This window comes from Dermacentor andersoni, chromosome 1, assembly GCF_023375885.2.
Source record: "Dermacentor andersoni chromosome 1, qqDerAnde1_hic_scaffold, whole genome shotgun sequence".
In the NCBI taxonomy this organism is placed as follows: Eukaryota; Metazoa; Arthropoda; class Arachnida; order Ixodida; family Ixodidae; genus Dermacentor; species Dermacentor andersoni.
Window position 1 is genome coordinate 259511871 of NC_092814.1, and position 22796 is coordinate 259534666.

The 22796-nt window shown below is 47.8% G+C and overlaps 1 protein-coding gene across 1 annotated transcript; it reads left to right on the forward strand.

Annotated features, from left to right (window-relative positions):
* Positions 1-1789: 1789 nt before the first annotated feature.
* Positions 1790-22239, forward strand: LOC129381034 (cholesterol 7-desaturase nvd-like). The gene is made up of 5 exons (XM_055063487.1): positions 1790-1807; positions 2558-2687; positions 12021-12209; positions 12469-13073; positions 20572-22239. The coding sequence occupies exons 1-5, from the start codon at positions 1790-1792 to the stop codon at positions 20734-20736; spliced, it is 1107 nt and encodes a 368-aa protein (XP_054919462.1). The 3' UTR covers positions 20737-22239.
* The last annotated feature ends 557 nt before the right edge of the window (positions 22240-22796 follow it).

The following is a 22796-nucleotide window of genomic DNA, read 5'->3' on the forward strand; positions in this document are numbered from 1 at the left end:
GTGAATTCATGTGAGGCTTGTAGTGTCTACCTTATGAGGCCGGTATGCGACGTTCTCTCTGATGTACTGACGAAGCGCCTAGTTCTCAGTTTGTATAATTAAACAACGCAGTTTCGAGACATGGTGAGTTGGAAGGTGTTTGAATTTTAATTTTCAAGGCAGCCTGTGGTGCGCTGTAGTGCCCCGTGTATACTTTAAGCATTGTAATGGACACCGTAAAAACAGCATCAGGGTTTCAATTCTAAGTTGTAGTGAACTGAAGGGTTTCACGAATAATGCGTATCTTGCCATAACGGCAGTCGGTTGCATCCGTTGCTTGAGGGGTATGCCATATTGTCGATAAAGGCTACTGAGGGTCACTATGAAGGCCACTATGATACAGGAAGGAAAACAAGAGGTGAAAGGCAGAGAGGTTAACCAGATTAACTATAATGCGATATACATAGCGCCACTTGATTGGCTCTCGATCTTAATCACGAAACTTTTCTTTAAGGTGATTGCTGATATGGTATTCGTGAAGCATTTACCTGACCCGCCGTCGTGTTAACCGCATGAGCAATGCGTTTTCTGCGTGCCTGTTTCAGAGAACGGTGAAAGTATAGCAGCAGACTTTTTCATACAAAATGCGCCTAACTTTTCCTTTTACTCATTAATAAAGTGCCCATATTTGACTAGAACAACTCACCAGAGTAATAAGAATCATGATGAAAGCTTCGCTGGGCAGTGTCCTTCTAACACGGATTTATAATGTCGACACCAAATGCCAAGGGTTTCTTCAATGTAAAATGCAATGTCGCTCATAGCTAAATACTAAGGGAATGTTAAGTGTTTAGCCGAGCATCATACACAACTTCGCGTGTTGAATTCGCAGATAATCTTTTTACGCAATATTTCTGGACAGACAAGGCGCATATGCATTGCAAGGCCACTAGACCCATTCAACGCTACATAGCTCGCGATATCCAAGCCGCAAATTTTATCAGCTCACGCGGTTTTGAAGAAGAAACCGCGGTTCAGGCATGGCAGCAGAAAGAAGCCGACATATCCTTCAATAAGTACGGCTCAAGCCACCAATAATTACCCCAAGCATGCACGAAAGGGAACGAGCGCGCGCGGCACACGAGCGAGCCGAAGCGAGCGGCGTCCTGGCCGTAACGTCACACGCGAGAGGGCGCCACTCCAACTTCTCACCACTAATAGGTGTACTTTGAGCTGAAGGTGGCGTCAGTTACTTCTGGAGCTTCTGGAGGTCTTTGGATATTTATTACGCGCATCTCCTGTCCGTGATTTAATTGCGCTTTGTCATGACCTGTTTTACCTTAGCGTTCAGTACTCCTATAGCTACGTTCCGGGAAACTGCAACTGCAGATACGAAGCCTTGTCGACGCTAACTCCAGCTCGGCGGCCTTCCAATCTCGTGAGCGCTAACTTGTTGAGCTAAGTGACACCCGAAAAAGTTCGACATGTTCCGTGTACATTGAGACGTCCGGTGACTTACCAAGCGACAACATTCAAATCTTTGAATGACGTCTTATACGACCGTAATTAGAAACGACAACAAACGGAAGCCCAAAACGCGGATAAAAACTTCTTTTTTTCCCTAGAGGCACTAAATTCATTTTCTTTCTTTCCTCTTCGAACGTTACGAGCCTTCTTTATTTTCGTTTCTTGTTCTCATTTTCTGCTACGTGGATCTCGGCAATAGTTATAGCCATTAATCCCCTTCACTAGTAACAGAAGAATAATAAGAAAATGTGAATCACCAAATTCCGTAGTAAGTAACGACGTTATGACCAAGACTTTTGAGGTAAAATCACTTCTCTCCCACGACGCACGAAGACAGTTATCTAGTGCGTCCCTTTGCTAACTACCGACACTCGGTACTAATCGGTATACCAGTCGAACCGCAGTGACATTCCTCCGTTCACAGCAACCGCGGCACGAAGTGCAATTATAAGGTGACTTCGTGTCACGAGGCTTCCCGTCTTCTGGAAGCTGCAGTCTCGTGCATAGTTCTCAATCGTCCTTGCAAAGCAATTAGGGCAAACACGCACCTCAGCATGATCCTTGGGTGGGCTCATTTTTGTGTATGAACCTAGCTGCAGAATGAATCATTTCTCGTGCGCCCTATTTATGACGATGCCCTCGACTTCCAGCATGGCAGATTATTGCACCGTGACGCCCCCTCCTTCATTTCCCCATAAAGGGAGAAGCCGGATCGTGTGCACTAAACGAATTGTCATAAGAGCTTTCTTTGTACAATCCTCGCACCCCCCTTTTCCATTACTTTCTCACTTCTACTCGTTAACATCCCTTCCAAGAGAGAGGGATAATAGGGAGGCAGAGATATAAAAGCGAAATGTTATCCTCCTCCGGAACACACATTTCGGAAAACTTGCGCTGCAATGCCCTCTATAGGCGCTTTACTTGAGCAGCAACGATGGCAAGGTCTCATGCCACGCCGCGCTTGTGGGCTTGCGTCAGGTTTTCGCGGCGTGCGCGTCTTCCTATGCTTCGCGGCAGGCACTTTGTGACCGCGCCTCGTCATCTCTTGCAGGAAGTTGACGAGCGGCTTCGGAGACGGCGTTATCCGAGGCCGACGCCCCCGCCCTTCCCTAACGGCTGGATTCCAGTGATGGAATCGACCGAGCTGGCTGTAGGACAGGTCAAACGCCTCGACGTCTTCGGTAAGCAACTTTCCTGTGATACCCCAGCCCTCAGCCGCTAGCCGGCCAGCAGTGTCGCGATGGGCTTATGTGCGAGCTGCAACCCTTCCTTCCCCGTGAGCAAGAAGAACGCCACGAAGGCTGCGTGCCACGTGCGCACGCGTGCCGGCAACTACGCAGATGTCATCTCGCAGCGTTGCCACCTCATGCCATCCCGCTGGCTGCTTGCAGCGGCTCGAGGGCTTCCGCCTGCTTGTACTTGATAATTTGTTAGTCGAATTGTTCTTACGTCTGGTGGGCGTTGACGGCTGACATCATACCCGCTGTTCTCGGAAACAATTCCATTTACCCGACATGTTTGATAGTCATGCAGGGGTGATCATTATACCCGTTGCGGAAAATTACAGGTACACATATCAGAGAGGAAGTTGAGTAGAGCGGTGGCTTTGCGGAAAGGGGAGCTTGAAGAAACAACAGAACTGTCTAGGAGGCAACACGGTGACGTCAGCCTTCCAAGAAAATCTGTTGTAACGTCGTTCCCTTCCTGCTTCTCCATCTCGCCGCCGCACTGCACGCCGTGAAAAAGGTCCTCCGTCAAAGAGAAAAATGAACACCCAGTACATGTTTGGCAGGCATTGCAGCTGGCTGTTTGGTTCCAGGTAGGTTTCATTGTGCAGTCCACAGGGGCTGCACTTCCTCTCAGTTTCACGGCATGTTATACTGGGACACCGCACAACGAATTAACTTTACGATAAGTTGTTATTTGGACTTATATGACACTGTTGCGGTCACCTCACATTAATTTTAGTGCGCTCTGTGCGAAGCTGCGAAATGCGCCCGACGTCGGTTGGATCCATTGAGACACGCGGGATACAGACCATTGTTGCCCGCATCACATCATGGCTCAGACGTGCTCAAATGTGATCGCGCTGTTCCATCTGCTTCATCGCCTTTATGCGTAAGGTTCGCAAATGGACAGGTTAGTTTATGAAAGAGAAACTGCGCGGTCATGCCGCCCGGAGTACAAACAGTAAAGGCGAGGTGGCTAGAACTTACAGCTGGCGTTTCACCCCTACAGGAGCTCTTTCTTATACGTACCTCACCAAATTTTTAGATCGCAGCTCTTGGGCGCCCGTTCCTGCAGCGAGCGTCGGCGTCGGCGTAACCGAGTGAACGAGCACAGCGAAGGATGAAAGAGCGAACGCGGAGCGAAGTGGGGGATGAAAGACGCGAGACGGAAAGCAGAGGAGGAGGGTACACTGTAAAATAATTTACACCCTTAAAAGCGAAAAGGGGTGTAAATGTGTCTACAACTCACACCTTTATGGTGTAATTTGTATAACCGACACCCTCAGGGTGTGAGTTATAGACACATTTACACCCTTTTTCGCTTTTAAGGGTGTAAAATATTTTACAGTGTATGGCGAAAGCGTGAAAAGAAAAGCGTAATGCGGCAATGATAACTACGAGATTGCGCCAGAGTAGCGTGCGTCGTCTGGGAGGTCTGTCGGCGGCGGCTGCTGTGAATCGCGCCCACGCATCACCAATGCGCTGCCTCTCGCGATCTCCAGATTAGGGAAGCGAGACTTCGCTTCCTTTGCAACATGCCGCACGAGACAGATTCACCGCCCCAGTCAATATCTTCATGCATATATAGCAAAATGAAAATACGTATAGAGCTGCGCTCAAATTTCACATTAGAGAGTATTGTAATCGTTGGTGATATTTTGTTTTAAATCGTCACGTGCCAGTCCCTGCGAACTTCTATTTATTTGCCGTTGAGGTGAAGTCACACTAAGCTACGATCGCAGTGTCCAAAAGAATACTCTTCAATTAGTTGTATAATATACATCAGTAACAAAATGAAGTCAGTCAGGTTCGCATACACCTTATTTGATTGGATGAGCGATAAAGAGTGTTAAGAACAAAGAAGGCTGAGGAGAAAGTACGCTCAGTGTGCAAGCGCGAGGCTATGATAGCACTGTGATATATTTTTGTCGGTCACTGGGGATATTTGAATTCGCAACTGTAACAGCAATCGTGTGGTTTTCTGTGCCAGCCAAGTAGGTGTTCCGCGTCCTGAAATACTCTGAAGTTCGAAATTATTGTACTCTGACAAAGTTTGTGCCTATGTGAGGCAGAGCCACAAAATTGTATTGGAACAACTGTCGGTTTCTTTTCGACGAAAAGGTACAATTAAGCACAGCGTACAATGAAATGCAGTTTGTTTCGCAGTCAAACTTGGGATCCTCTTACAGCCAATTCCTCTTTACTGTCAGAGGCCTAAAGGATAGGACGTTATACTGTACTCTATTATGGAGCCCGCTAAATCGCCGTGTAAGCAAATAATTAGTAAGAACAAGTCGACAACGTGAACCACATTGAGCAGTGAAAGAAGACGCAACTGTTCCTTGTGAGTTGCGCTGCTTTGGTCCTAGGGATGTGGCGCTTCGCCAGGAGCGTTTTTCTTGATATCTTCGTGCTCCCGACGGAGCGCTCTAAAGCTTTTTTCGCGCCAGTTGCGTCGCCCCGCCCAACCCACGTCTTGGGTTTGGCTTTTATGGATAAAATGTCTTTAGCTCGAACAATCGGAAAGCTACTCCATAACATGCAGTGATATCGACTTCAAAATCATTGGTCTGTGTTTGGGGAAACCCTGAGGTTGGTTCCCATTGCAACTGATATCGCGTTTTAAACCCGACACTTTACCTCGCCAGAACACCCCGGTCGTGTGGCTAAGCTTCGCGGTACCAAACAGTAGGCTACGGAGCATCGCGGCATCACCAAGGTCGTTCAAAATAGGTCGCGAAGCTCCGGGCGAAAAGCGGTTCGGAACAAATAAAAGCGCGACTATGTTTGGAGGGAACAAACACTGAGAAAGAAAAAAAAACATTCTGAAAAAAGCGAGACACAGCTAGATTCATTAAATGAAAATAATATAGCCAATCAATTTTATATATGCGTGACGAGAAAATAAAAGACAACTCTATTTTATTTTATTATTTTCCATAAATACCTTTTTTCAGCGCCAATCGTAAGAGGTGGCGGCGTTTACGCCGCTATCACTTGCAATGCAATGCAGGTCTTGAAGTGTGCAGAAAGGCGCGCTCGTAAAGTTCACCTGTTACAATACGCGTCCCCTCACACGTTATCCTGTTTTGCTCGTCGACGTTTGTCTGAATTTGGTAACGCGGGTCCCTTCATCGTTTCCTAAAGTGCACAATCAAAAGTAGTGAGTTACGACTGCCAGATAACTGTTTACTTTAGTTGTTTTCGTGCGACTGCGCACGGGCTTGGCGTCCTACGATACGACCAGCACTCTAACATAAAGCTGTCGTCGGCCTCCAAAGAAAGTATGTTCTGTGCAGGGGTGTGCGATTTCGACACGCGTACGGCTGGCCTTTTCCTACATCACTTTCCGCACTGAAAGCTTGAAACGCCCATCAAGTCAAATGGCGGGGCATATGAATATACAGCTCTAATGGCATGCCACCAAAACTAATTTGGGGCCTTCGAGAACAAATGATGTCACTTCTGTTTTTAACGGATATGGCGTCACATTATTTTGTCTTCTGCCTGAAGTGTTCCCTCCTCGTACAGATGGCGCTAAGCCCCAGGAACCGCTAAAGCCCCTTAAACTTCGTAAAGTAGTGCCACGCTTTGAAGAATGCCGCTTCCTCCTCCAGCGCTCTGGCCGAAGCCGACGCCGCGTCGCTATTGGCCTAATGGCATCACGTGGCCCCTTGGGCCGGCTTCGTTTGTTTACAGTCGCGCTTCAGTGCCATCTTTGCTCGAGAAGCGGCGCTTGTTGGCGGCATTCCTTCCGTTCCTATTCTGTGTTGTTTTGATCTTGTGAACACCTTGAAGGATGTTTTGTGGCAAGTGAGACGTCGCTTCACGTCATTTTCTGTTACCAAGACTTGCTGCGCGTTTGGATGCCAATATAGTTTTAGCAAAGGCAAGAATATGTTCGCGATGCCGTCCGGTACGCGCAACGGGTTAAGAAGAAAGACATGGCTTCACCGAATCGGGAGGGAGAACTTCCGACCAACTTCCTCCGCGCGACTATGTGATGTAAGTTGTGGCTCTCTCAGAGTATTGTATGTGCCAGGCTTGCGTATTGTGCTGCGGGCAATAACGTAGTAGATATTGCACAGTTCACTGTGTATGTTGTCATTTGTACGCACGCTTTAACATGATTTTTACGCAACGTCTGCTTTGCTTATATGCGCACTACGTGGTCGTGTTAGTCATATTTGGTGCGCTTAATCGTTTTGAACGCCAACCGGCTGGAGTTCGCGGGCACGCGAGGTTGCGTGCGATAACGTGATTACGAAGTTTTTAAGATTCAGCGCAGTCCTTTTGATAAAATTTCAGTCTCGATCATGAAAGCGCCTCAGGAGAGCAACTCTCTGCCTTTTGTGGTTACTTAATTACTAGCCTTCTTTAGATAGGCTAGCTTTGTTTGCCACATTTGTTCATGTTCCTCGTTGGCGGTCGCCCGGTGGATTTGCGATACAGAGGCACCGATGAAAAGCGTGCGTGCTCTCCCGAAACCGTGTTACGCGGTGCGTTCGTCGTCAAGCGACCACATCATCGGTAATTGAGACGTATGTGCTAATTCGCGTGAGCTTTAAAGTGTGCGAAGCTTAAGATGCGGCGGTGGAGCACTCGCAAAGAAAACGTGCGGTCGCCCGCCCGTTGCCTGGCTGGTTTAGTCGTCGTTCGTGCTTAGTCGTTTGCTCGTTCGTTCGCACGCTCGTTTAGTCGTTTGCTCGCTCGTTTAGTTCGCGCGCTCATATAGTCGTTCGCTTGCTCGTCTATGCCACTATTATAGTTTCTACAGTCACTATGCCTAATTGAGACGCGCTTGCTGTAGGACTCTTGCTGGTGCGTTTATTTACGCTATGAGACAATAAATGGTGCACACGCACTTGTGACTGCAAAGGCAAATCTGTCATGCATCTATGTGAAAATAAACTGTTAACTTGCAACTCGAATGCCGTTTCATATCATTTTAACCTATGGATAAAGCATTTCACTTGCCGCAATTTCGGCCGCGTCATGGCGGGGGGATTCTTTGCGCGATCATGACTTCACTAATAAAGTCATGTCTCGCAAATGTTACTTCGAAGGGAGTGCAAACGTCCTCAATGCATGCACCTCAGTGCAACTCGGTTCGCGACAAGTACGTCACTTAGTAAACGGACGAACCAACGCACGATGAACTGTTATTCGTGATAAGTCATTAACCTGAAAAAAATTACTGAAGGCCACAGTGGTCTTGTTTGAGATTGAGTCAAGCATTGTTATCGCGCTCCCGCTTCGCGCACGAATGCTAAAAACTCATTTTATTTTCTTGTGTACGCACAGTCCCGACTCGATGATCGGCCGCGGTATTTCTGTCGGCGTTGATACACGAGAAGCATAATAGCACCAGCGCCCACCTCTGAGGCTTTGCGCGCGCTTAGATTGGCAAGCACGCACGTTGGCGGCACTGCAGCTTGTAATACACTTTCGAACCTCCAGAGCAGTGATCTCCGTCAGCCTTTGTACGTCATAGCTGATACGCGCCGCGAATTCACATGGTAAGGGCGGCGCGGATTCTTTAGGCTGAGGGCTTTAGGCTGAGGGCTGGAAGCCAAGAGGTTGTCATTCGATGGTAAACGTGTTATTTACAACCATTCGCAACAAGATCTTGCGACACGCCCTTGACAAATGTTGCGTACCTAATTGTAGGGCACGCGATACATTCGCAGTCGTCAACGCACAGCGTTAACACTCCTTCAGGTACTTTTTTAAGAAATGGTAATCAAAAAATGAAACAAAAGCTGTCGTTACCGAATTTGTATAAGCATCCGACTAGAAATTCTATGCTGTACACGAATTTACGCGGAGCTGGAAAGCCAACGTGAACGCCTAAAGAGCACTGCCTTGCTATGCGTGCATTCACTCTGCGAAAGGTCGTCTGCTGCGCTCGAGCAATGTAGGTGGCGCCACGGTTGAGGAGGGAGCGCGAAAGAGAGGAGAAACGAGGAGGAGTGAAGGCGGAGGAGGAGAGTGGCACTACTTTACGAAGTTTCAGGGGCTTTAGGAACCGCTAGAGTCACTGGAAAAAATTTCAGAGTACCGCAAAGGTCGGGATTTGACTGGCAACACTGAGCGGCCACCGCCATATACCTTCCAAGCCGACTGCGTCGCGTGGAGGCCGCCGTGTTGGAAGAGCTTGATATTCAGTGACACATCGGGTTGAGTGTTTAATGAAGTACAAATACTTTGTGCCCGGAGATAATGGTTGCTAAGAACGAAAAGAAAACGTTATTTTGTGGGAAGTAATGCAGCCGGCGGTTGTTTTGCACTACGATCGTGTTTACTGCTGGAACTGTGCTACGATTGTGGGCAGCAGCTTAGTGCTGCTATCGGGAGCTTATGCACGCGTTTTTTTCCCTTCCGCGGAGCGAGCTACGTAGGAAACATTTCGTCACTTCGAGCCGGAATGAGGCAAGCTTGTGCTTTTGGGCATGAACATCGTGGACCGCGGTCAGCTTCTATTGAATGTTTCCAAGCAGGACGAAACTAACACCTGACAGTGTCATCGGCACGTACGTTCATTGCATAATTTCACAAGCTAAATCGGATACATTTATTTAGTTTGTAATCGGATACCGCGCGTTCTCGACTGTGCCCGGCGACTTCGTCCGCCGTATACGCACGACACACTGCGACTGCCGTGTGCGCACCGGTGTTTGGCCGTGATCGTAAGACGATCTGTGCGCAGCAGGCGTAAAAACCAACTTCGATTACCATTTTGCGCACTAAATCTTGTGGAAGGCCAATATGAGCCATTTGCGTTATTACAGCAACGTATATGTACTTCTGTACACTGATAATGCGCGAGAGTTTGCTACATTGCAATTTATGAACGCGGCTGTGTAGTGCGTCCATGAGCGGCTACTCTTAACTTATTTATGACTGTTTTCTTAGACTGCCAAGATATGCTGCCTGTGTAAAAATAAAGCAGGAACGCCGGCTGGCGACGCAGCACTTCTTTTTTCTAAATTACATAGGCGATGTATAAAATTCTTGTGCTTTCCGAGCGGTTTATGTAACATGCATAGTGACAGAGTGAAACTAAAGCTACTGGGTGTTCTGTTGTTTTGTATTTCTTGTTATGCATCAAGCACAACAGTATTTGGGTATGTACCGTAGCATTTCAACATAAAACATAATATGTATGCTGACTTCAGTTATTGCATGTGCTCGGCTTACAAGCTCAAAATTTGAAGCATGTGTTGCGAATACCACCTGGCCATTGGTCTCAAGCTCGAAATGCATATGTATAAATGAGCAAAGGATAAGTGGAAAAAAGGAAGTATCATGGGCCTCGTATTGACCAGGTTTTTTATTGACTGCGATCGTCACGATCTGCGAAAAACAAGTGCGATATGGGTCGAGTGACTCGAGGCGAGAGCGCGCGGAGAAATCGTGCGAGTACCTGGTGCACGTGAGGACGTGGAATTCTCGCGCGACAAGTGTGCCTTCGCGTGCCACGAGCACAAAATAACCGCGTGTGTTGAGCAACAAACGCGTACACGTGTACCCGCGTCAAGCATGCAATACGCGAACGATCCCTACAAATGAACTCCTATTTTCGTAGCATCGCTAACACCGCGTGCACTTCGCTTAAGTATCTTCTAAAACAGTGCCGAAAAGCACAAGCAAGGTATACTTATACCTCGCACACGCGGGTGTTTGTTGTAGGCTTGAAATTCTCCCGGCCGGTTCTGTATGACCATGCAGAACGACGCTCTCAGTCATTTTTCCCGGCCGGAATCTAGAAAAAAAAGTCTTTCCAGACTCAGTTCGGTTGCTGCATCCGAAGGCGCAGCAGCCAGGCACGATTTCCTTGCAACCAAATGCGAGCGCGACAATCGGAACACAAAAAAACGTAGGGAACCTGTGCTACCTGCGCTCCACCTTCCAAGCGCGCCCGGCGCTTGGAAGGTGTATGGCGCCCTAGAGGTCACGTGGCACGGTTGGGCCAATGAACGCGCCGGCGGCGCGGGGAAAACGAATGCGGTACTCTGAAATTTTTTCCAGTGACTCTAGGAACCGCTGATGAACCGCCATGTTTTGAACGTATGGGTTCTATGGAAGCTTCGCTACCAGGAATATTTACCTTGGCATTACCTTGGCGGCAGCTCTTTCTTGTCAGCAGCCCATTCGCGCGGCGGGAGCACGAAAGGTAAAAGCGCAGCTGAATGCCGCACTAGCTGACGCGCCACTTTATGATCACTCAGCGTACGACAGCGATAAAGCGAGAGCGACGTTCCTTCTCGCTCTTTTTTATCCTCGCAACCAGCGAGCGTCAGCGAGCTCCGTTGATGGCAGCGCCGCGATAGCGGAGCGTGGCCGCTCCGCGCACGGTCGCTGCGGCCTGGGAACTTTGACCACGACTGTACGTATGGCTTGTTATGAACTCGCAGCGTAAGATTTTGCTTTGTAGCCACTGAAAAATTTTTATTTTCCGGAAGCTTTCCGCACACTCTAGGCCATTATTCTCTGTCGTGTAAATTATGTATGATTGGGCTGTTCTTTTTTTTTATTTAAATGAAATTATGATCAAATTATTTAGTCACCTGTAATGGTGATGGCTACTCATTTTCAGGCATGGTAGTAATAATATTAGGAAAGGTGTTCTAAAATGTAGCAAAATAAAATTAATGTCACAGGCTCTGAAAACCTAGAGCGGAGTTAGATAAGAGAGGGAATCAAGTCCACATATAGTCCTAGACACACTGGAACATTTTCGTGCGGCACCGAATTGTCCGGCCCGGTGTCAACGCCGGTGTCACCACAGGTCCGCTGTCCTCCCAGGTGCGTCCTAAATGTTTCGCGTACCAGAGATGCGCCCAAAGGTCTATCACGCTCCTCCAACAATAAAACAGCGGACGTGGGTTCCCGCACTAGTTATATTTTGCCACGTCACTGTGCATTACTGTTTCTATGATCACAAGGTCTTTGAATATTGTAGACTTGGGCAAGTTGAGCTCAAATATTCAGAATTCCTATGTAAGGTGCAGCGTCAAAATCAGCGTGGTCTCACTGCAACTGTGAAATAACCTTTATACCATGCTTTTCGAGAAAGTTATCTCAGCGTGCTGAACATACGAAATGATCCGAAAAATTAGCACTCTCGCCGGTAGAGATTTTTCAGAAGTTGGATTATTCTATCAGATTAATCATTGTATCTCATGGAAACTTCGACAGAATAAATTTAGAAAATTACTATAACTGTCTACAGGTTTGCTGTCTTACTAATCGCTCCTGTTTCTATTTTTTATTCGTGCACAGGCGAAGATCTTGTCGCATTCCGCACTGATGATGGAGTTGCACACGTACTGGACGCCTATTGCCCGCACCTTGGCGCTCACCTTGGAGTGATGGGGCGAGTGGTGGGAGACTGCATCGAGTGTCCATTCCACGGATGGAGATTTCAGGGGGATACCGGAGCCTGCACACACGTACCCTACGCCTCGAAAGGTGTGCACAAAGTCGAAGCAACGTAACCATCGCATGTTGTAAAAAAGTAAAAGTTGCTTCTCTTGTTCCCTACTTGAAGCAGTGAACCAAATGCACATTTAGAGCTCGCGCTTACGTCTTCGTTCCGTTGTGTCTGTTCCATCTTCATCTCCCTAAGCTAATCAGAGCGGCCAATAGGCAAGCGAGTTGTGCCTTTTCGCTCAGAGCCGAGCCACAGCCTATGGGTTCCATAACTGTGGCACTCATTATCTGCTTCCAGTGCCCGAGTTTGTCAAGATCAAGAAGTGGACTACGGAGGAGGTCTTGGGCCTGCTCTTCGTCTGGTACCACGCCGAGTCGGAGCCACCATCGTGGCACGTCGGTGACGTGCCCGAGGTGGCCGCTATCGACAGCAGCGGATCGCTGCGGTGGCGCGCCGAAAACCACATCTCGTGCCACATCCAGGAGCTCGCCGAGAACGCGGCCGACGTGGCACATTTCGACTTCCTGCACGGTCCTTCTTTTCTCGCCACGGGCGAGAATTTCTACGAGCAGGACGAGACAACCATGCGCGGTAGCCTGTTGCGCCACTTTTGGCAGACCAACTGGGAGCCTCGGGACCACACGGCGCAAGTCAACGTGGTGTGCCGCACGTCGTCGCCGCTGCGCTGGTTATCCCGATACAACGAGTATCGCTTCTGCGTCACCCAGATCGGACCAGCGCTCGTGGTGACCACAATGCGCACCGCCTTTGGCAACATCGGCTACGTGCTCTCATTGACACCCATGAAGCCCTTCCACGTGCGCGCCGTGCATCGTTACTTCCCGGATCGCAGCATGCCACGCATAGTGCTCTGGATCATCACTTGGGCCTCCAAGGGCATGGTGAGTACCCGGGCGACTTGGTATGACGGGCTTTCTTCCTCAGAAACTACTCGACTGCCTGTTAATTCGAGCGCCACCATTCGCGGTCTTCATAAGCCACGTGCATTTTCGTGCTGTTCAAGCTTACACATAATGCCATGTTTGTGTTTCCCATCATCTATTCCAGAAATACCGCATGCATCACTTACCCCTCGCTTCTTATCATCTCCAATTTTCAGTTGGCAGGTGATCCACGCTCAGCACTCTCGTTTTAAGATGGTCTACCCTCAGTTATATTCATTCTGTGATAGGACAAACTCATTGCGCCAGGCTCCTAGTTCCGCGAAACGTGTCAAAGCAGTCGGCTATTGTCAACTGTAGGTGCCAGTAATAGAAATTGTTACTTCTATTTCTACGTTCAATGACCTCGTACGTGGGTACCCGACAGTCTTTCACGGTGCGACATCTATATCATGATTACAAATGGCGTGCGCACGTTAGTATGCTATTCATACTGAACACGATTTAGTTCCATTTAACGCAGCCTCCTTCCCCCCCCCTTCGTTTAGGGTACTGACGCAACATTCAGTATCTACATTACATTTGTCTCCTTTAGCTTACGTTGGTTGGACCGAACGCGAGTGAAACAATCAAATACGAACACACTTTGTGTGTCGTCCCTCTATTCGGTGAAGCGTGAAATCAAAAGACCTTAAAAACTTGCGTTTAGTGTTACTCAGAGCCCAGAAACACGAAATAATGTGCAGCGTCAAACGCTTTTATTGTTCGCATGGTACTCTGGCGAATAGTAAGGTAGTTTTTTCCTTGCCCGCTACTTCTATATATTATAATAGCTTATTTTATGCTGATTCCTTTAATTTTTGTGTAGCTAAACTATGAGCTGTCAACAAAACCTGTAAGCCATGAATTGGCTCAAAAATACGTGTGCTAGAAAAATTGACCACAATAACGCCATTTGGTTCAAAATAAGATGCAATGCCCCTGTTACGTCGTGGCTTGACTTGATAAAATATGCGATCACAAAGTTGCACTATTGGGCTTCCAGCAGTAGTTTTATTAGTTTCAACTGAAATAAATTGAGTTCATTTACCTGCAAATACAATAGACAGAGAGAGAGAGAAGTTTAATGATACGAAATGCTGAGAGGTCGGCCTGAGGTATATTCCTCTAGCCAGCTACTCGGCATTGGGGGAAGGGGAAGAGGGAAAGAAAGAGGGAAGAGGTGCATGATGGGTGACGATGACGATAGAAGGAAGATGTAGAACATATCGCAAGCAATTTGGCATGCTCAAAGTCTGCAATCCAAGCCCGTAGTTTTTAAAAAGTTCAGTAATGCCTGAATGGCCTTGAAACTCGATTGAGCATCTGGCCAAGGGCCTAAAATAACGTCCTCCGACAACGGTGCGCTGTCGAGACGCGTAAGGTCGTTGTCCAACCTTTCACGCTCTTCCACGTACTTATGGCAGTCACAAAGCACATGACCTATAGTCTCAGTCACATTGCACACCTCACAGTGTGGAGACTCGGTGCGTCGCATGAGGTGCACGTATCCGCGCGTAAACGCTACCCCCAGCCTTAGTCTGTGCAGAAGACTGGCACAGCTTCGTTGAATTTTCGGTGGTAGCCTAAAATTCATGGCAGGGTCCAATCTCTGGAGTCGTCTGTGGCGATTATCCGGATTGTCCCAGTGCTGTGCTGTCAATTTTCGGATGACACTGGAGAGGAGACAGTTGGCGTCCGCTCTTGAAAAAGGAATTGAAAGCAGTGACTCTCGTTCTTCGAGTGCTTTCTTCGCTTCGGCGTCGGCCAGTTCGTTGCCCTGTATACCACAGTGACTGGGAATCCACTGAAATGTGATGTGGTGGCCGTTTTCTTGCGCTAAAGTGTAGAGCTCGGCAGTTTGAAGAGCCAACACTCTGTAAGCGCTTTCTTTCAACACCACTCTAAGTAGTTGAAGAGCCGATTTTGCATCGCTGAAGACTGTCCATATTTGAGGAGGCTGTCGCGAAATATATTGAACGGCCTCTCTGATTGCCACTAGTTCCGTAGATGTTGAAGTCGTCTTGTTATGCAGACGAAACCGTCGAATGACTTGATGCGCAGGCACGACGAAAGCCGCACCAGACGCATACGACGATACCGATCCGTCTGTATACACGCTCACCGAGGAGTCATATTCTTTCGATATATATTCAAGTGTTAAATGTCTGAGGCCGACGGTAGGTATTCGCGATTTTTCAGAAATTCTCGGAATAGATAGACGTACCGGTATTTTGGACATTACCCATGGGGGCATATGTGGAAGGTCAGCCGGGGCAAAGTATGCTGGTATGGCGGATTCTTGCCATTTAACGGCTCTTGAAAAAGTGGAGTCCGGCCGTATATCGGGTAATGTCGATAAGGGATGGCGTCCATGACGACAAAGCAGTCGCAGGAATACTCGAAGAGGTTCGCATCGTAGATAGACAGGTAAAGGGGTGACGCGAGCCTCCTCAATTGTTCCGTGGGTTGAGGTGCAACGTGGAACACCGAGACATGTTTTCAGTATCTGTGCCTGGGCACTTTCCAGCGTGCGTAAACATGACGGGCTCATACCTGATAAAACTGGCAGGCTATACCTAATGTATCCGACGTAGAGAGCCTGGTACAGCCGGAGTAGCGAACGCTCAGATGGACCCCACTTCATACCGGCCGGAAAGCGAAAAACTTGAGCAAGCCCAGCTAATTTTTTCTTTAACATTGCCACATGTTTCGACCATGAAACACCGCGGTCAATGACAACGCCGAGGTACTTGTGGTGGGTGACATATGGGATGGCATTTCCATTGATCATAATTGGATACCAACACATAAGCTTCCGTGTGAACGCTATCGCAGCGCACTTGTCTGGGGCCAGTTGCAGTCCTTGGCACTGCAGGTACTGAGACGTTAAAGAAACAGCACGCTGCAATCTGGCACTAATTTGCGGTCGCGTGACTGCGGATGCCCATATGCATATGTCGTCTGCGTATGTACTGATGTGTACTGTATCAGGAATTATTTCCGCGAGGCCAATAAGGGCAACATTGAAAAGAGTCGGGCTGAGAACTCCTCCTTGAGGCACTCCACGGACCACAGCGTGTCTTGTCGTTTCGCCATCATTCGTGGACATGAAGACTGTACGACCATTTAGGTAATTATCAATCCACATGTAGAGACGGCCGCCGATGCCTAAGTTACTGAGGGCATCAAGAATGGCTTCGTGCAGTACATTGTCATAAGCTCCTTTTATGTCTAAGAAAACTGCTCCTACAAGGCGGTGTCGCTTCTTTTCGTGTTCGATCGTGGACACGAGATCAATGACCCCATCTATTGCAGACCGGCCACGTCTAAATCCGGTCATCATTCCAGGATAAAGCTCATTCTTTTCCATGAACCATTCTAATCTAGTGAGCACCATCCGTTCCATCACCTTACCGACACAGCTAGCTAAAGCTACTGGCCGGTAAGATGACATTTCGTAAGGCGATTTTCCTGGCTTTAGGAGGGCGACCAAACGGCTGGTTTTCCACTGCTTCGGGACTGTACTGGATGACCACGTGGCGTTATAGTATGACAGCAGGACTTTCCGACCTTCCATCCCAAGGTGGCACAGAGCAGTATACGAAATACCGTCAGGTCCAGGGGCAGAAGATCGTCTCGACGCAGCAAGTGCAACTTCCAATTCCGGCATCGTGAAAGGAAGGTCAAGACGATCATCTTTAGGAGGTAGCACGGGTCGATCCAATGTTGGACATGCTGAAGCATCGGTACGGGTGACTCTCTTACAGAAGTCTTCGGCAACCTGCAACCGGCAGACAGACTGTTTGGTAAACAGCTGTCATAGCAGCTTGACGAATGTCCCGGGTCCATTACAAGGCAGCAGACAAATACATAACACAGCCAATAAAGATTAGGCAAGTTTTCTTCCTTTTGAAGCAATACATAGACCCTAGTTGATTTCCCACTCCAGAAAGTATGCGTGGAAGCCCTCCTCTCGAAGCGTATCAGCTCTTTTAGTGACTTGCGCTGAATCTTGTCGACGGCTCCATACCGGCAGCCTTTAAACCTACTCTACAGATTCACGGACAAGTGTTGAGGTTAAGCACCGCATGAGTGTGGTTGGTAAAAAAGTGGTAGCGCTATTTCTGCATAAAATCACACCACTTTCTAGGGCTGCGTTCACAGCATGTTTGTTGTAGTGTATACATTCATTTATTTGCTGCAATTTTTTCTTCGAATGAGCTTCCTCTGATCTCTCAAAACATAAATAATATACATAAATAATCTACCACCCCGGCTTAATTTCGCGGTCCACAAATCCAATAATATTGAAGAAAAACGGAGTATTTCCTTGGTTGTAGTATTTTCCGGCCACTTCATCCCATTTGAAAACCGAGCTCTTCCATTGACGGGACTATTCTTTGACCTCCTAGTCAAAATCACATTCTAAAGTGTCATACCCGGCGATGGCCCTCTTCGTAAGTGTTGGGTACTTCAATTCATAGCCCTAGTGAGCACTCCCCGGAGTGCCATTAGTATTTTGGGCATTGCATGACAAAGAAGTTAATGCTAGATATTGCAGTAGCTTGTAGTGCACATCAAACCACAAAGATGCCATTGTACGTAGCCACAAAAAACCAAAAAGCCGCGCTCTAAATCTTCATAGCACGACGCGGTTAGATACAATGATTCAGAAAGGTCACTTTTACGCCTGTGCCCCGTTGAAAGTGTGGGTTCTCACCCGTGCTCTTGGGACAAAGGAACAACACAGTAGTGCAAACAATCACACGGGCACTTATTGCCCTTTCATAGACTAATGCCTGCTAGCCGAGTTGCTATCCACAAAACATGCCGAAGAGCGTGGGACAAATCGACGAAGTCCAACTCACCGCGACCGGATAGCGAGCGAATATGTTCGCCCCATGCTGGACACCAACGCCTGGTCGTTCGCGTGTACGGTCACGCGCGATGGCGCGTTGGAACGATCGTGTTCGTCCATTCCGGGGTAGGCCTCGCAAGACGGTCTCGCAGAAGCATGGATCGGTGCACGCGCGGAACGTCGGCGCCGCTTGCCGAGACGGAGCCAAAGAGGAAGATCCTTCTCCTTTTTGCGCCTAAGTAACCCCGCCGTTAGGTGGCGTTAGCAGAGCAACACTCGCGTCTACCCAGCGGTCGATTTAGGCACCACTGGCCTCCTTGAAGCCCTTGGGTTCAGCGAGAGCAGTGGAAAAGTAAACATGTCCACAGTAGGGATTAGTAAGAGGCGACTGGAGTATTCGTGGAAGAAAAGTAGGGAAACGGCAAAAAACGGAGACGTACAAAAGCACAGTTCGCAATAGGGGATCAGAAAATTTGGTTGTGGGAGTTCACCATGTTTTTCTTTTCTTTTTTATTGTTTTACCTAGGTAGGACATCAGACAGCATAATAGCAAGAGCTTGGTGGCGCAACCCACCGCCCCGTTCCAAAGGGGACGCTCATAACATCCATCCATCCATCCATCCATCGCGCCATTTCTCGTACTACCCTGCAAGTATACCTACCGCCGCAGTAAAGTCTCGCGGCGAAGCCGGATTACAGGACACGGGAGTTATGCGAGAAGGCAACATATCAGGGGACGCGTGAAAGTCGCGCATCCCCACAAAACATACACTGCATTTTGTGGCCACGTCAGTGAACTTGATCTAAAATATTTTATTCTTATTTTTGAGGTGCTGATACGCATTACGGGGACACTATTAGAATGCGTATTATCTAACGGGCATGTAAACAGTTAACTACATTAGACTTACTTGTTACTGCAGCCATCAAAGGCACCCTAGGTACTTCAGCACTGAACATTTACGAGATGCACGACCAGTAAAATAATCATTCCATCGAGCATCATTCAATCAGCGATCAATCAGCAAGCGTCCCGCAACCTGAGCACCTGGCCTTGAAATTTTGTGGCCGAAATCTACACTTTTATCCGCGGCCAACGGAGTACATCGCTCAGTGGGGCTTTTGCAAGTGATGCACACACAGTGTCCCAACTATGATGCACCAAGATTTAAAAATATGCAAATGCCAAGTACCTGGACAGATCCAAGGTAATGTTGTTTGCCGTCGCTTAGAGATACTCGGATTATTTTTTTGCATTCCGCCTAATTACATAATTTGACTTAATTAATTATTCAACTTCTCAAACATTATATTTCATGAAAAGTGTGAATGAGAAAATTGTAGAGCAACATGAAAAATTCCCGATACGACTTTCTGTCGCTCAATACGTGCTACAAGAATAAGCGTCAAAGCAGCCCGCGAATACACGCAAAATGCCTTGAGTGGCCAGTCGCGCGGCAATTTTGCGCGTATTCGCCATCTTCCTTCTCGCTAGAAAAACACTTTTTTATTTAGCACGTATTGAGCAACAGAAAGCTGTATCGGGAGTTTTTCATGCTGCCCTACAATTTTCTCATTCACACTTTTCATCTAGTTAAAAAAAGTCGCAGTGTCACCCGGAAGGCGAAGCATCGATTGCAATAGCAAATTAATAGACAGCTATAGGAAGTAAGGATATTAATTTTATCTGACTTATAAACGCGGAAACAATCGCTTACTAGCTGGATTAACAAGCATGGTGTCAGCGCGCACAAGCAAACATGAACGCATGAACTCGACGAGCACGGACACTCGCTGTCAAAACGCTGGTGTCAGCAAGCGCGACACCAGCAGCGAGCGAAGCTACTTTCGTGCGTTCGATCGCTTCAACGCAAAAGCGGCGAGAACACAGCGCGCACACAGGTATGAGCCGTCTGTGAATCTCTTTCAAGAGACGGCGCGCGTGACCGCGTGGCCGTGCAAAGTACGCACTTGTTGGCGGAGTCGAAGCCACCCCTCCCCCCCCCCCCCTCGGCTACCTCCGCGCTTTCCTCCCTACATGTTGCTGCCGGAGCACAACCCAGGCCCACCCCCCCTCCCTCCCTCCTTCCAATCCCCCCACGGCCTTTCGCCCCATGGAATGTGGTGCGTTTGCTCTCCGCTTTCTTCCTTCGTGCGCGCTAGACTGAGCCGCGATCGTCGGCTTCCTTCGCGTGCTTTCACTCGCACACACGGCATACGACGCGCGGCGACGGTGTTATCGCCTTCAGACTTTATACGGAACATCACGGCGACGGCGACGACAAAAAGGCTCCTGGAGTGTCCATATAATTGCTATCGCAATAATATTTGAGAAGTTGATTCATTTATGAAGACCAAGTATGCAATTCGGCGGAATGCAAAGAATAATCTGAGTATCTCCAAGCGACGGCAAACAACATTATCCTGGCTCTGTCCAGCTGCGTGGCATTTGCATATTTTTATATCTTGGTGCATGATAGTTGGGGCACCCTGTATATTCTGTGTATAGTAATGAATATTTTAGTTTGTTTTTGCTCTCCTTATCTGTTTGCGTACCAGGCTGTGGTAACACGATTATTTCTTCTCTCTCATTTGCAGTTTGAGAGGGACATATTCGTGTGGAACCACAAGTCATACATGAAGAGCCCAGCGTTGGTTAAGGAAGACAAAACGATCATGGCATTCCGGAAGTGGTTCGCCCAGTTCTACAGCCCGAACAGTCTTTCTTGGCAAGACGTGCGGGACAAGACGCTACAGTGGTGATCTGGCCAGCAGCGACTGCTCAGTGTATGACAGTAGCAGTGGATATGACTGCGCATACCAGAAAAAAAAGAGCTCATGCAAATCGACGTCTTTCTGCCACAACGGCACGCTCGAGGAGTACTTTGTGGAGAACTGAGCCCAAGCTGGAGGCAGGTCTAGCTGGACTTTAGCAGTAAGATACCACAACTCAACAAGACTGTGTGGTTTTCTTTCTTTTTTTTTTTCGAGTGAAGGAATGCACCGTCCTCCCACAAGCTTCAATTATCACGTTCGGAGCCCTACATGCATGCCATCTGCCATCATCTGGCACGACGAGCGTCGTGCTGAAGACCCATTTTGTTGCAAGCGACCGCCGAAGAACGCACTTGTAGGTCATTTCCGCGATTTCGACAGCTTCTGTGTGTTTTTCTTTATTATTTTCTTCCTTTTTTTTTGCAGGGCAGTCAGCTGGCCGAGTTCACAGCAAGAGTTGCCTCTCTTTCGGAAAGAAAGACGGAAAGGGAAAGTTTGCTTGTGTGTACAAATTGGTTCCACGAAGGAACTTGAAAGGGTAATGGAGCAGCTCTCTGGCATCAGTTTCTCTGGAAGGTTGCTCGACTGTCTATATATATATATATTCCTGGCGCATCGCTACTCATGCAAGTGTTGTCCGAAGTGCTTGGTAGTTGCGACCGTCAGTGGTTACTGTTTCGTCAGGGAATCAACGGGGACATTACCGCCATTGTAACGCCCGAACAGACTGTCCGTCAATCCGCGGAAACGCGAAGGTTGGGTTGGGTCGATCGCCCCCCTCTTCTGAAAGCTGCTGGGTTCCATTACTTTCGAATAGCTGTGTTTTTGCAACAGGAATAATGTCTACCTATTGAGTTTCATCCTAAAATCGTTAAAGAGAAAGTTCGGCGCTGCAGTCACCCGACCAGCCTGGCAGTTGTGGGTAGTTCGTGAGGTTCTTTTTTTAAATAACATTCGGTGGGCTCTTCTATTGTTCCTTGAGCCACAGTCTGTTGCGTGCTACTCCCCCAAATCACAATGTTTCTTTAGATCGGCTGACTGTATTACGTTCACGACTATGTCTTTCAATCACGTGATTTCCATTGCACAAAAAGCCTTGATGCTTTTGAATGGGACATATTTGCAGTAAAATTCACCGAGGATGATTATATTTACAGTTTACCCCAGTTATACCTTTTACTAATGTTGTGAAAACAGTACTATGGTGCAGCTTGGAGGTGAAACGAGGCTAATCGTTGCCGTTGAATGCAAAACAAGACATGCCCACCTGCTGAACTCGGCGTTGTACTGACGGTGCATGGAGACACGGGCGCCAGGTGCCCCTCTAGTAATTTTAGTATGAAACTCTGTGGACATGCACATACACTGTGCCAGCAACAAATGAGCGACATCTTGGGCAGCCATCTGGACAGTCTATATTTATTTCTTCAAATTTACGCCTTCCAGGTAAAAGAAAAGATAAAAATAAAAGTCAAATGTGTAAAAGCTGTACTTTGTCTCATTTCCTTACTGATGTGTACTGAGTATGATGTTTGATGCCATATAGTAGCGACATCGACTTCTATTATCATCATCATCATTTATTTATTTATTTATTTATTTATTTATTTTAGATGCCTCTATAAAAGTTATCGCCGCGTTTTGTTGTTGATGATGATAATGATGATTTACGTACTGTAATACATACCCCTAACACGGGATTGGCCAAGAAGCGGGCGGTACGTTTAAAAGAAATCAAGGAATGAAGAAATGCAGGACAATACAAGATTTGTCACACTGCGTAGCGCGGGTGCGCGAGAGCGCATGCGCGCGCCGGTTTCCTTTACGCCAAAAACGCAGGAACAAAAAAGGGCAAACCGAGAGCATTTAGTCAACCGAGGCTTCGCAAAGCCTTCGCCTCGCATACATTCCGAAAAAATGTCGCATTGGGTCTGCATCATTTTACCTTTACATCGGATTTAGTCGCAATGATTTAGCTGCGAGTCAGCTCCGTTGCACGTGTACCGTTCCTTTCTTTTGTGACTGACTGCACGTAGGAGGCCACACAT